The 15716-nt window shown below is 36.0% G+C and overlaps 1 protein-coding gene across 50 annotated transcripts in view; it reads left to right on the forward strand.

Moving 5' to 3' along the window:
- The window catches only part of MLIP (muscular LMNA interacting protein), a 283089-nt gene that overhangs the window by 221551 nt on the left and 45822 nt on the right, over positions 1 to 15716 (forward strand). For 48 of the 50 annotated variants that reach the window (XR_013534304.1, XR_013534303.1, XM_078369389.1 and 45 more), the window contains one exon: positions 51 to 179. Coding sequence is in view for 48 of the 50 variants with exons in the window: in XM_078369389.1 (XP_078225515.1) it covers positions 51 to 179 (129 nt within the window). In the remaining 2 variants the exon portion in view is untranslated. Of the gene's footprint in view, positions 1 to 50; positions 180 to 5799; positions 8409 to 15716 lie in introns of those variants that run through there. The other 2 variants (XM_078369397.1, XM_078369393.1) reach the window with 1 other exon arrangement.

The raw sequence follows: 15716 nt of genomic DNA on the forward strand, positions 1-15716 counted from the left end.
TTCATTTTAATAGTGGTTTTTTTTTTAACATTTATTTGACATCCATGAAGACTAAGCCTGGAGTAATTCGCCCAGTACCTGTAAAATCCAGAATATTACTGAAGAAAGAGGAGGAAGTCTATGAACCCAACCCTTTCAGTAAATACTTGGAAGATAACAGTGACCTCTTTTCTGAACAGGTGAGTACACACAAGAGAAAATGTTTGCTATTTTGATAAATAAGTATATAAAATATAGATGTCTCTATGAATATAGTATGTGTAAGAAAGTGTTCATTTGATTGGCATGTATTTGGTAATAAAAAGATGCTTGTTTGGGGTCCAAAGTGGCTCCCGCCGGAGGTCATGGCGCTCGCGAAGGCGAGGTCATCAGTTCAAGGCTAACCTGAGCAACCTCATAAGCTCAAACTGATTGGCAAAAAAAAAAAAAAAAAAAAAAAAAGATGCTTGTTTAATAAATATAAATTCTTAAATAATTCAATAATAATATTTTGAAGCATTTCAATGTGATTTTTTCTAAAACTTGTCTACCTAGTGCTGGTATTGTTTTGGGCATCAAGATGTTACCCTCTGAAAAGACATCATGAAATCACTGATTAGATGGATCATATAGGTATTGCATTCTTGTTTCTAAAATCCTGCCTCCAGTGGGTATACTGGCTCATGTTTGTAATTCCAGCACTTTGGGAAGCCAAGGCAGGAGTGTTGCTTGACCCCAGGAGTTTGAGACCAGCCTGGGCAACACGGTAGAACCCCATCTCTACAACAAATTAAAAAAAAAAATTAGCTGGGTGTGGTGGCTTGTGCCTGTTTTTCCAGCTACTTGGCAGGCTGAAGTGGGAGAATGTTTGAGCCCAGGAGATGGAGGCTCCAGTGAGCAAGTGTTCATGCCACTGTACTCTAGCCTGTACAACAGAGAAAGACTGTCTCAAAAAATAAAATAAAATCATGCTTCCTTTGAAGAGATGAAATATTTTAGATTTGGTATATTAAAGTTGACAAAAGCCCTGTTTAGTTTCACATTAACATTGAGGTGATGCTGTCTCCCAGATTGGGCAGTACTAAGTACTAGTAACATAGATGGGGCTCAAGTCATCATGAGGATTTGTTATTCATTTTGTTTATGTTTGAAAAATCTATACTACATTCCCCTTAAATATTTTATATTTGAAGGAGGTATAACGGAGAATTGTCAATGATGCTTTATATTTGTGAAAAATATGAAAATACACATTTATATAATATAAAACTGCTTAATGAATAGCAGAGACTTTAAATCTTTATTTATCTTATTAAAATATAGCAAATAGTATAAGCTATATATTTTATTGGGAGATTGATATATTATGAAACTAATAAATAAAAAACTTTCTGAATATAGTGAGGACATGTAAGATCATCATATTTTATAATCCACAATAAAATATATTTATAAAGGAATATAAGGTGATATGTGCTTTTAAAATTTTAGTTTAAAAATGGTAACTAATAATATTGAAAATATAAATTACATTTGTATTTAAAACGTTAAGAATTTCTTATCTGACACGTTAGCTCTGTGACCCTGGGCAAGTGGTTTCATCTATCTAAACTTCAGTTTCTTAATGCATAAAATGAGGTGTTCAGTTTATGTACATTTTAAGGATCCCTTAAACTCTAAAATTTGCATTACTTAAAATCTATGGTTAACTCTAATTGGGTTTGAAATTCCTCTGTAACTTTGAAAAAGTTCATTACAAATACTTTTTATGATTATTTCTAGTTTTTATTTACAAAATTCAGATTAAAATTTTTTCTATTGATTTATATATACATTGTGAGAAAGCTATGATTTTGGTAAGTCTAATTTTTTTTTGAGACAGTCTTGCTCTGTCATCAGGCGCCAGGCTGGAATGCCGTGGCGCGATCTCAGCTCACTGTAACTTCCGCCTCCCAGGTTCAAGCAGTTCTCCTGCCTCAGCCTCCTGAGTAGCTGGGACAACAGGAGTGCACCACCACGCCCAGCTAATTTTTGTATTTTTAGTAGAGTTGGGGTTTCACTATGTTGGCCAGGATGGTCTTCATCTCTTGACCTCATGATCCCCCTGCCTTGGCCTCCCAAAGTGCTGGGATTACAGGCATGAGCCACCATGCCCAGCCAAGTCTGAATTTTTTAGAACGCATTGATATGATCAAAAATGATAAGTAGAGGCAATTATTTCTATTTTGTAGAATAAAATAGTCCTCCAATTAAATAGGGAAATCTTGTTAATATATAAGATTGCCTTCACTAATTCCACACAGAACATAAATGGAAACTCCTTGGGGAAAGCATTTTTCTATCATTGACAAAAGCATTTATGAAATATCTGTTGCTTACATGACAATAATATGTTAGCAGCTTTTAATATAAAGTTTTAGACAGTATAGGATAATTATAAAATGTTTATAAAATAATTTAATACTTATATGAAAATCAAACCACCAACAGTTAAATTTCAAATATTATCCATGTAACATACATTGTTAACAATATGATCCAATGCTTGGAAATAACTTTATTCTTCTGTGTGAGTATAATTTTAAATTTGTGCATTTTACTTCAAGCAAGACACCTTACAGAATATCAAGTTAATCTACCTGTAATTTACAACATATACTGTCTACTTTAGAAAATGATAAATTCCATTTTCAAGTGCAGGAAATTCTTGTCATTAAAAATAATTGCCATTTCTTTTCATTGCTTTTTCTGACTATAAAGTAAGTTTAAAGCTCTTTTCACGTTACAACATAAATCTCTTTATTTCCAAATACTAGACTGAAAATTTGACCTATTTTGCAAATCTCGTTACCACAGACCTAATCTTATTTATGTTTTTTTTTTCCAACCAATTTATCCTTGTTTGTATCCCCATTTGAATGTGGAACCTGAGAAGTAATAGCAGACAATGCACTGTCAGAATTGAAAGAAGCCTAGCATACCACTTAAAAGTGAATTCCAGGGGTCCCCTGGTCTTATTCATTTACCTGGCATGAAAGGGAAAGTTATGATAGAACCTTGGCACTACTGAACATCTGGGAAATGGCATGTACTATCAACTGGCCTTTTTATGTTGAGCTTTAACTATCATCTTGTTGTGTTCAGAATCTACAATGGAGGCAGATACCAAAACAGCTTTCAAGGGTAGATGCTTACTTCTACTTAAAAAATAAATTGAGGCCAAGTGCGATGGCTCATGCCTGTAATCCCAGCACTTTGGGAAGCCGAGGCAAGGGGATCATGAGGACAGTAGATCGAGACCATCCTGGCCAACATGGTGAAGCCCTGTCTCTATTAAAATACAAAATATTAGCTGGGCATGGTGGTGAGTGCCTGTAATTCCAGCTACTCTGGAGGCTAAGGCAGGGGAAACACTTGAACCAGGAAGGTGGAGATTGCAGTGAGTGGAGATCGGGCCACTGTACTCCAGCCTGGTGACAGAGTGAGACAGTCTAAAAAATAAAATAATAAAAATTAATTGTCTGGGCACGGTGGCTCACACCTGTAATCCCAGCACTTTGGGAGGCCAAGGTGGGTGGATCACAAGGTCAAGAGATCGAGACCATCCTGGTCAACATGGTGAAACCCCATCTCTACTAAAAATACAAAAAATTAGCTGGGCATGGTGGCTTGTGCCTGTAATCCCAGCTACTCAGGAGGCTGAGGCAGGAGAATTGCCTGAACCCAGGAGGCGGAGGTTGTGGTGAGCTGAGATTGCGCCATTGCACTCCAGCCTGGGTAACAAGAGTGAAACTCCATCTCAAAAAAAAAATAATAATTAATTAATTAAATTTATAATCTCATCATTACTACTTCATCAGAACCTCAGTACAAGAAAGTATACCCAAATTCAGTTCTAGTCACTATTGTCTTCTCTTACACTGCTGCCACAGAATAAATTGAATGGTTCTAAAGTCAGTTGATCTCACCCACCCATGTAATGGAAAATTTTTAGCCAGACAGTTGGGCCAAATGGAAGCAGCTCACATTCACTAATCTGCCTTGTACTGGGGACAGTTCCACATGACAGGAGATGTTGGATGGGATTGTTAAGTCAATAAATTTTTCCTAGCAGCTTCACTGCCATAAAATATGATTTCAAAACTCTGTTACAAAATGTCAGACACTAAAGATGATAATAAGACTAGACAGAGGTGTATTTACTGTAGTTCAAAAAAGTGCAGCTGGACAGCCTTTTGACCTGATTATTAGCTGAAAATTTGCTTGGAAACAGTCACTAAGTACAAACAGCCAAGTTTGAAACCAAATGCATAATCAAGTAAATGAAACTTACTGGCCAGCAACTTTTACATGAAAGTTGTATAGGCCAGAAAGCATCATTGTATATTAGATGGGTTTTTTTTTTTTAAAAAAAAAAAAGAAAAACAAAACTCTTCAAAATGAAGATTATGCTCTTCTGAAATTATGTTCATTCATTCTTAATTAATGATTAATCTTTATTCATTATTCAGTTAATTGATTATTGTGTCAATTTGTGGTGTTTTTGAGTTATTACAAAATGTCCTCACACTTTGTCATAAATGTATGGATATAAAAACTATGGTATGTGTTTAAAGGCATATTTTTATTGATAATTAAAAGTAGAGTTGGAAAAAATTAGCACAATTGATTGGACTAATGGGCATCCGGAAGGCATAGAAGCTCAAAAAAGCAATTCACTGATGAGAATTAAGATACTAAAGAGCTGAATGGTATTTAGTTTATTCTGACTATTTATGAGTTTGCAAAATACATTGATTGTTTTCTGATCATTTAATATGTGTAATTAAAGAGGATTTCATTGAAGATTTTCGGTTTAATATAAAAAGGTAATAATTCACCTCATTTACATAATGTGCTATGTAAAAATCCTGTCTCTTTCTTTATAAATTAATAATGCAATTCACAGTATTAGATATACTGTTACTTTCTTAAAGCTCTAAGGAAATCTATAAAAATTATGTTAGGTAGAATTAAAGGGAGAATATTATTTCATCTGATTTTCCCAGAAATATAATCCTTTTTTTTTGTTTGTTTATAAGAAATAACACTTCCCAGCGTGTATGCCTCTTATTTTTCTTCTCCTTTGTTTAAATGGGACAGAGAACATATTTTGCATGAAGATGACCATTTAGAGAATTTCCTCCATGCTACCTCACAGAGAACATAAAAGGGTAATTACAGGGAATTTTCCTTATTGGGGTATTTCATTCCTGCTTTTCTTCTGAGTCTTTTTTTAGACATCTGACTTGCCTCTCTTCCCTACCAAAATGACTATATTTGACATTCAACCGTGATGATTATGTCAGTGACTTTCAGGTTTCTATCTAATGATTCATCAGGTTACATTTCAACTGTGACCTTCAACTTCCCTTCTTTATGTCAACTACATGTTAATATTACCGAGCAAATACCTTTGTCATAGGTGAAACTTGTCAGTACTGTCATACAGCCTTTTACTCTCTCTGAAAAACTCTGGCTTTGCCACAAATTAACTCTTTTTCAACATTTGTTTCTCAATCAAGGTGGCCCATCTGTCATAAAATCATCTTTTATCATTGCTAACATTTTATTTTATTTATTTTTTTATTATTATTTGTCCTTTTTTAAGAATTATCTCACTCAAAATAGCAATAGTGCCGAGGTTGAACATTTTATTAATGAATATTTTGTGGTAAAATGTTTCAATGAACCTTTTTAGGAATAGAAATGACTATGTGGCTTGCTAGATTGTTTTAACAAGAGGAAAACTGCAATTTTTTTTCTCTCTTTTTTTTTTAGGGAGAAAGAGAAAGAAAAAGAGGGAAAAAGAGGAAAAAAGAGGGAAAAAGAGAAAAAGAGGGAAAAAGAAATATTACTTCATTCCTAAAATGGGTATCAATAATGGCCAATCAATATTTTGTATGTTTAAAGTGGATAATATATATTTTGTGTGTTTTAAATGGAGAGCTCTATTGAGTTTATTTGTTCTGGTTCTGAGTTCAAGTCCTGGATATCGTTATCAATTTTCTGTCTCGTTGAATCTAAATCTCATTATGGGTCTTATGTATCTGGGTGTTAAGATCTCTTATTATTACATTAATCCTTTTACCCTTGTATCCTTGTAGCTTTGAAATCTATTTTATTAATTGTGAGAATTGCAACTCCTGCTTTTTATTTATTTGTTTTTGCTCTCCATTTGGTTGGTAAGTTTTTTTTCCAACCCTTTATTTTGAGTCTTTGTATATCTTTAGATATACCGTTAGATTTTGTCTCTATCTTTTGATTGGGGGATTTAGTCGATTTAAATTTAGGGTTACTGCCATTTGATATTAACTGGCTATTTTATCCTTTCATTGATGTAAATTCTTCTTTATGTTCATGCTCTTTACTTTTTGGTGTATTTTTAGAAAGGCTCATACTGGTTGTTCCTTTCTATGTATAATGCCTCTTTTAGAAGTTCTTGTAAAGCAGGCCTGATGGTAGTAAAATCTCTAAGTACTTGCTTGTTCCTGAGAGATTTTATTTTTCCTTCAGTTGTAAAGCTTAAATTGGCAGGATATGAAATTCTGGGCTGAAAGTTCTGTTCTTTAAGGATATTGAATATTGGCCCCCACTCTCTTCTAGCTTACAGGGTTTCCGCTGAGAGATCTGCTGTAAGCCTAATAGGCTTCCCTTTATGGGTAACCTGATCTTTCCCTCTGGCTGCCCTTCATATTTTCTCCTTCGTTTCGATCCTGGTGAATCTAACGATTATGTGCCTTGGGGTTGGTCTTCTTGAGGAATATCTTTGTGGTGTTCTCTGTATTGCCTGGGGTTGAATAGTGTCCTGCTTTGCTAAGTTGGGAAAATTTTCCTGGATAATGTCCTGAAAAGTATTTTCCAGCTTGAATTCATTCTCTCCGTCACATTCAGGTACACCGATCAAATGTATATTAGGTCTTTTCACATAGTCCCATATTTCTTGGAGACTTTGCTCATTCCTTTTTATCCTTTTTTCTCTATTCTTGTCTTGTCGTTTTATTTCATTAAGTTGGTCTTCGACCTCTGATATCCTTTCTTCTGCTTGATCCATTCGGCTATTTAAGCTTGTACATATTTCACTAAGTTCTCGTGTTGTATTTTTCAACTCCATAAGTTCATTTGTATTCCTCTCTATATTGTCTATTCTTTTCATCATTTCATCGAACCTTTTTTCAAAGTTCTCAGTTTCTTTACATTGGGTTAGAACAAGTTCCTTTAACTCCCAGAAGTTTCTTATCATCCTCCTTTTAAGCCTACTTCAGATAATGGAACACAGTCCTTTTCCATCAGGGCTTGTTCCGTTGCTGATGGATTCTGATTTCGAGTATACTCGGCCTTCTTAGGCTGTTTTTTTCCCTTCATTGTAGATGAACCGCCTTTCTAATTAGGTTCTGAGACGAGGTCAGATTTATTGATTCCCGGTGCTGGGATCCGAGCAACCCACTGTGGCGGCCTAAACAGCAGCGATAAAACTGATGGTGCTCTTCTGCCCGGGAGTCTCTGGTCTGGCTTCCCTCTTGAGTCCGCAACAAACGGCTCTGACTTCCCGGAGCTCCAAACTCCGGCCAGTAGGGGTAGCAGTCCCGTTTGCTCTGCATGAAGAGCTGCTGCGCCAAGACGCCAGCAAAACCACTGCGGCGGCCACAAGAGTCACGCTGGCGACCCGTGGGGCTCCTCCACTGGGAATCATCTGATCCGTGAGTGACTAAAATTCGTCTAAAAGTGTGGCGTCGTCTCGTTCTCTGAGCTTTCACTGGGAGCTACAATCCCGAGCTGTTAGTGATCGGCCATCTTGGATCTGTCCCTGCAATTTCTTATAGTGTTACATTCCTTTGGGAAGGTTTATGAACAGAGATTTGGCTTCTCTAAGTTTTGCCATGTTGTTTTTGTTTAAGTACTGAAATCCTTGTGATGTTTTCTCTATTTGGCCTTGCTTCCTTCCTTTATATGAAAGATAATAGACAATTTAGTATGAACAAGTTATGCTCTATATGTAATAAATTATCAGCACAATAAATGTTTCTTAGGATATATCTTTTAAAAAATTGTCCTTTTGAGACAATATTTGCCTTTTCCTCCGAAATATAATTAGATAGGTTCATTTCTTCATACTTAGACCTTCCATCACCTCTGCACCCCATTTTTTGACATTTTCTTTCTCTTGATTTTATGTATACATTAAGTTTGGAAAATTGTAACCTATGCTTTAGATTATTCTATTGCATATGTCAGTTGTTAATGGGAATTTATTTTCCATGCCTCTCTTCAGCTGCCTTATATAGGGGTAAAAATCTTAAAGAAATTTTTATTTGCTTTTAAAATAGCAGACACCCAAAGACCTATTTGCCATTTCTCTCATAATTGTCTGAAGGATTACTTGCTTAACAAACAGTTGGTGAAAATGTAGTGTCTGATCATATCCCAATCTACTGGGAAACAATGACATTTTGAAAGTTTTATGCAAATGTGTTCTATGTTTTGTTAACACATGATGTTTTCATGTATATTTTTTCAAGGGAGATTGGCCACTGCCATATTTAGAACTCTCATACAAACCACATTACAGTTTAAAAATAGGTCTTTGTTAAAATATAATTTTTTAATTCTTTATTGGTTTTATCTGAAAAGTATTAAACGACAGCATTTCAAAAGAGAGAGGGGATATCTATGTAAAAGTAATTTGAAATAATATCCAAAATCAATGTTATTCTGAGATTAGAAAGTTAACAATTTGTGTTTGTTGGCTGGGTGCGGTGGCTCATGCCTGTAATCCCAGATCTTTGGGAGGCCGAGGTGGAAGGATTGTTTGAGCCCAGGAGTCTGAGACCAGCCTGGAAATATAGGGAGACCACATCTTTACAAAAATTTAAAACTCAGCCAGTTGTGGTGGCATGCGTTTGTAGTCTCAGCTACTCAGGAGGCTGAGGCAGGAGGATGGCTTGAGCCCAAGAATTTGAGGTGCCAGTGAGCTATAATTGTGCCATTTCACTCCAGCCTGAGCAACAAAACAAGACCTCCATCTCTTAAAAATATTGTTTGTTTGTAAGAAAAAAAGATGCATTAGTATGTATTATTTCATAGGAATCTCTGTCTCAAACCTTCTCAAATTTTGAGTCAAGGTTAGCCTGTGTATAGAACCATAGATGGTAACAATCACATACCTTTGGCATGTGGGTGAGAATCTTAAATACATTTTTATTTGCCAGCATGTACCAAATTGTCTTATAATACATAAGATATTTTTGATCGAGCTAGTGCCACTCTCCAAGGACACTGTCTACAGAAATCCCCTCCCTCCCTCCTTACACAGTTTCAATTCTATAACTGCCTTAACATGTTTTGTATGATAGCTATTAATAAGTATGCTTAGGAAATGCAAAGGTATTGGCTTGTGATTTTCTTTTCTGTACTGTACATTTGTTTTCACTCATAAAACGAGTTCAAGGTAGAATGAATAGAAGAGAATATAATAAAAATTGGGGGTATTCTTTGAATATGAATGCTAAGTTTAATGTGTTTAAACACATTTTACAATTCCTCAACCTTAGAGATATTGGCATATATTTTAAATGTGTATTATAAGCAGATTTTGAATGAGGACAAACCTAAAATATGACAAGATATTTACATTTGAAGGTGAGTTGTATGAAGACAGTTGTCAACCTTCTCTTCCTATGACCCAACATAAAATATCCTAAAATAAGCAATTTAGACAGGAAAAACAATAAATCTTAATGAGAAGAGCAACCAAAAGAAGGCATAGGAGAAGCAAAGAACTAAAGCTGGTAATCAAACTGTGTTGTGAATTCCACTAAAATAAGACAAAAGACAGCTTGTGATGTTTAGCCTGTGGAGAACAGAATCAAGTGAGTGACGCAAATCATCTGAATAAATGTATTGAAAGAAAACTCCAAGATTTAAAAAAAAAGAAATGTATTTTTGTCTATTTCAAAGATTTGATGGAAAGGGAAACTTATACTAATTTTCTTTAAGTTCAAAGTTGGTGATTCTTTAGGTATGAAATTACTGGTAGGTTTTTAGAGTTTTAAAAAATAGTGTTCTAATTTTCAAATGACGTCATCCTAAGTGAAATTTAATCTATTGCAGCTCCGGCTTCCAAATATCAATTTTCTTTATGAACCTCAAGATCTTTAAAAAATTTTTTACCTTACTTTCTCTTAAAAATAAAAAAACTTCCTTTGGTAAGTAAATAAATAGCTTACCAGGAACTGACTTGTCTAATTATTTTTATCTAATAAAGCTGGGAGGTCCGGGTGCAGTGGCTCAGTCCTGTAATCACAGTACTTTGGGAGGCCAAGGTGGGTGGATTACCTGAGGTCAGGAGTTTGGGATTGGCCTGGCCAACATGGTGAAACCTTATCTCTACTAAAAACACAAAAAATTAGCCAGGCATGGTGACAGGCACCTGTAATCCCAGGTACTGGGGAGGCTGAGGCAGGAGAATCGCTTGAACCCTGCAGGAGGAGGTTGCAGTGAACCGAGATCACGCCATTGCACGCCAACCTGAGCAACAGAATGAGAGTCCATCTCAAAAAATAAAAATAAAGTGGGGAGGTTAGCATATTTTATCTGCAAAAGTAAAGCAAATATATATGATGTTTATTATGTCGGGTTAAGTTCAGAAAAATAGAGGTTTTTTTTTTTTCTCTCTTAAGCTTAGGTCTCTATGAATTGCGTGCAGTTGAGGACAGGTCCATTGCAGGGCATTGTAGAGTCAAGCTAGTTTAACCTTCCCATGTCAAAAACCATATTCAGGCAGGTTCTGATGACCTGATTCATTTTTTATGTATAATAGAACCAAAGGAAAGCTAGGACAGCTTGGCTTTGCAGAAACAGTTTTGAAGTGTGTATTCTGGCTGTGACATTGTGGTTAATCACCTCTACTCTGTGCATTTGTGAAAGCTGAATCTTGTCAGTGAAATGAGGGGATAGGACCAGATCAGTGATTCTCAACCAGAGATAATTTTTCAGCTGAGAAAGTGGGATGCTATTAGCATCTAGTAGGTGGAGGCCAAGGATACTGGCAAAAATCCTACAATGCGTAGTACATTCCCCCACAACAAAGAATTATCCAGCCTCAAATGGTAATAATGCTGGCACTGAGAAATTCTAGACTGGAACATCTCTTGGCTCTCTCTGCTCCAATACTCTTACTAATGAAGCTCATTACTTTATCCCTGCCAAGGGCAATTCAGTTCGACCAACATTGATTAGGTGCCTTCTTTTTGTGTTTTAATTAAGATATTTTTCCTATTTGACTTATAAGAAGAAGGTAAAACTCTTTCTTTGGAATTCCTCACTTTCCAAATATTGTCCCATGTAGCTTCTAGTCATAGTAGCCTTATTTGATAAGGAACATACATTTTCATTGATTCCAGATATATCAGCAAAGTTATGGCTTTTCACCTTACTAGACATTTCTTCTTTCTTATTATAGTTCCCCAATTATTATCTAAGACAATCAACTAAAAGAGAAATTTGAAAGAGTCAGGCAATCTGTATGATAACTCTTTAAATCCATATTGTTGGATTAAGTCATTCCTGATATTGGACCTTGTTGTCTTCGCCTGCACAATGAGTGGACTACAGTGCTCTATTAAAGGTCTCCTTGTATCCTGAAATTCTATGTTTATGTCTTTAAATACCGTTGGAGCCCTCCTGATATTTGATGATTAGATGATTCAAAAAAGAGGGGGAAAAACAAGTATTATTTAGGTCACATGTTTGGAGAGATGGAAAGTGTTAATCTATTGCTTAAGTTAACATCATGTCAAATACCCACCCATATAGGGTTTAGTATGATGTACATGTGTGTGTGCCTGTGTGTGTGCACATGCATGCACTTCCCTCTGTCTTCGCAACTTGGATAAAGCAATTTGGGGTAGAGAATCCTTTTTCCCCCCTTTCTTTAAAAGTCATTTTCTGTTCACTTCCTGTTTGCATTGAGAAATCATCAATAAGATTTATTGCTGCTATTTCCCTTTGAGTAGCTATAATTTTGTTTTGCTTTGCCTTAAATTAAAAACCCTAAAAGGATGGATAATTTATTTTCAAAATTAAATATATGTGTGTATGCACAAGGTAATTAAATGCACACACATACATATTTAGTAGTTTTTTAAAGGATCTTGGCATTTGCTACTTAAGTTACTTTTTTTTCTTTTTCACATTGGAGAACTTGTCAACTATTTCTGCTGCAAGATTCTGAATAAGAAGGCTAAGTAGGCAACCTTAAATTTAAATGAAGATACTTTTTACAATGAAAGTGAATATGCCTTTGCACTTCCCTGTTTCTGAATTTACTGTCTCAGCAATTCTTGAAGTGCAGAAGATACCATATTTCATTCATTTGTTTCATAATTACAGAAGTCTCTGGGTTAATCCTTGCAATAAACTTTGGGGATAATTTTTGCCTTTTGAATCTCTCTCTGGGAAGTGATGTGGGACTTACACAGGCTATATATAAGAAAATAATTTAGTTGTAGAACATCAAACTTTTCACTTAAATCTCTTGTTAAGACAATAATAGAAAGAACAAAACGTCAATATATTAAAAACTGTAAGATCACTTAAAAATAAAATACTTCTTAAGCATAAACAGTATAAATGCTTCATTTAATGTGTCTAAATATATAGATTTTGTAACACTAAGAAGTTGTAATGCTATAATAAAAACATATCTTAGGCTGGGCTTGGTGGCTCATGGCTGTAATCCCAGCACTTTGGGAAGCTGAGGTGGGCAGATCGCCTGAGGTCTAAAGTTCCAAACCAGCCGGACCAACATGGTGAAACCCCATCTCTGCGAAAAATACAAAAATTAGCTGGGAGGGTAGTATGTACCTGTAATCCCAGCTACTCAGGAGGCTGCGGCAGGAATTGCTTGAATCCCAGAGGTGGAGGTTGCAGTCAGCCAAGATTGTGCCACTGCACTCCAGCCTGGGCAATGGAATGAGACTTCATCTCAAAAAAATAAATAAATAAAGGCATATCTTGTATGTACATAATCTGTTCAGAATTGTGAAAGTTGTTTTTTTTAAAATTCAAAGATATCTACATGCTTTTAGAATTAATAAGGTTGTAATTAGCTGATGTTTGTATATAGTATATCTCCACTTGAAAAACCACGGTCTCTTCTGTTTTCCTAACAAGGATAGGGTACTTTGACTACCTGACTGCCGTAGGAATCAAGAAGAGCATAGCCATTTATTTTTTATGTGCTTTCATAAAGATGATCTTTTTACAGTAAGTCACAGATCTTCAGGCATCAGTCAAGTCACACATTTTTAAGCAACTTACCATACTTATTCACTTAGTATAATTTTCTACCATTTTCTGAAATTCAGTAGCTTTTATGCTTGGAACAACTCTAACAGTTTAACAAACCACATAGTGGTTCACACCTGTAATCCTAGCACTTTGGGAGGTCAAGGCAGGTGGATCACGAGGTCAGGAGATCGAGACCATCCTGGCCAATATAGTAAAACCCTATCTCTGCTAAAAATACAAAAATTAGCTGGGCATGGTGCTGTGTGCCTGTAATCTCAGCTACTCAGGAAATGCTTGAACCAGGGAGTTGAAGGTTGAAGTGAGCTGAGGTGGCACCACTGTATTCCAGCCTGGCAACAGAAAGAGTCTCCATCTCAGGAAAAAAAAAAAATCTAACTAGTTTTCAAAATCTCCTTTGAGGTGCCTCAAAATGACATCTGTCAGAATCTCTTCCCTCTTTTTGTAAAAGGCTTTCTGCCAAGACACACCCAGCAGCCATTTCTAGTCTATGCCTTCCACACCAGACTAGCCACAGGGGAACTAGTGAAGTGGTTCATTTCTTCTAGATTTATTTGGCAGTCAGTGGAAAAGTTCTCTCTAATCTCTGATTCCCCAGATTTATCAGGAATTATCTTCATCACCACCACTTCCACCCTGGGAGTCAGCTCAGTGCTGACCACGGTGCATAGGGGCCTTGCCTAGTCCTATTGAGGCTTCTGATCTTGCTTTCCTCTGTTCCCTCCATCCTTCTGCCCCCAGTCTAAGCACAGTTCACACATTCTTACTCTGATTAATTATGTCTGTCTTAGAGGTTTGATGTCCTAGGTCCTATGCTTTTGAAACCCCAATTTTATTCTCTCAAAGTATTAACTCTGCCATGGGTTTCCAAAATCTATTTTGAAACCAAAACTCTAAAAACATTTCTTTTCCATGGTGTATATGGGCCACATTTTCTTTATCCAATCTATCGTTGAGAACACATGGACACAGGGAGGAGAACATCACACATCTGGGCCTGTTGGGGGAGGAGGAATAGGAGAAGGATAGCAGGGGGGTGGGTGGATAGGAAGGATAGCATTAGGAGAAATACCTAATGTAGATGACAGGTGGTGGATGCAGCAAACACCATGCACGTGTATACCAGGGTAACAAATCTGCACGTTCTGCACATATACCCCATAACTGAAAGCATAATAATTTAAAAAGTAAAGACACACACAAAAAACCATGACTTTTTCCTTTCTTTTTGTAATTCTGCCTAAACATTTTAACCCAGAAACATGAGGATAGAATGAATCATTAGCTGCCTGGGTTGGCAGAAGGAACACAGGACTATGAGAAAGACACACTCTAAAACATTGACGAGCATGTGGTCTCCGCAATGCTGAATAGTGAGTGCTGTGGTTTTATGCTGAATGGTGTTGCTGCTTCTCTGTCTACTTACCCCTTTTCCTCTACACTTAATATTTATGCATTTAACATTCGCACCAGGCTCTGCAATAGGCTTGGGTGATTACCCAGGAAATAAAGCAGACGATATCCCTGCTTTATGGAGCTTAGATTCTACTGAGTTCCCAGTGGTCTGCACCTTGGTCTCTGTCTTTTTCCTCCTATTTGTAAACTTTTTTGTACCCTGTGTACTTCCTCTCTAAAAGCTGACCACTTTACACTTGGGCTACACATTTTGTGGCCTCCTACTGCAACAGAGGTGATATGTCTGGTCCCTGGGTCCTCTGATCATTGAGGAATCCTATTTTGGTTGCTAGTTACTGTAGCTTTTTACTTTCCTACTTCCTGAAAAAAAGGAAATGATGATGATAGAATACAGTGGCAAGAATATGTGCTCTTGTGATTTTCAAAAAAAATCAGTCCTTACTGAACTTCAATTTTATCCTGCAAAAATGGGGCTACTAATCACCATTTCTAATGGAACCCATACTAATATGTATTTGTGATTTTTTAAAAGTATAATTTCTTCCATTTTTTTCCCAATTGTTCTCATCTTTAAGGCAGTATAATTGACAAACAAAAATTGTACATATTTAAGGTATAAAATGTGATGATTTGATGTATGTGTATATTATGTAATGATTACTAATCAAATTAATCAACATAACTATTACCATACTATTTACTCTGTGCATGTATAAGGGATGAGGACACATAAGATCTATTCTCAACCAATTTCAAGTAAAAAATAAAATATGATTAACTATAGTCACCATGCTATACATTACCTCTCCTGAACTTATTCCTCTGATGACTGAATGTTTATACCCTTTAAGCACCATTTTTCCTTTTCTCCACATTCTAACCCCTGGTCACCACCATTCTACTCTCTGCTTCTATAATTCTGATTATTTTAGATTCCTCTAAAGTGAGATCATGCAATATTTGTCCTTTCATGA

The sequence above is a fragment of the Callithrix jacchus genome, chromosome 4 (assembly GCF_049354715.1).
Source record: "Callithrix jacchus isolate 240 chromosome 4, calJac240_pri, whole genome shotgun sequence".
NCBI classification, from domain to species: Eukaryota; Metazoa; Chordata; class Mammalia; order Primates; family Cebidae; genus Callithrix; species Callithrix jacchus.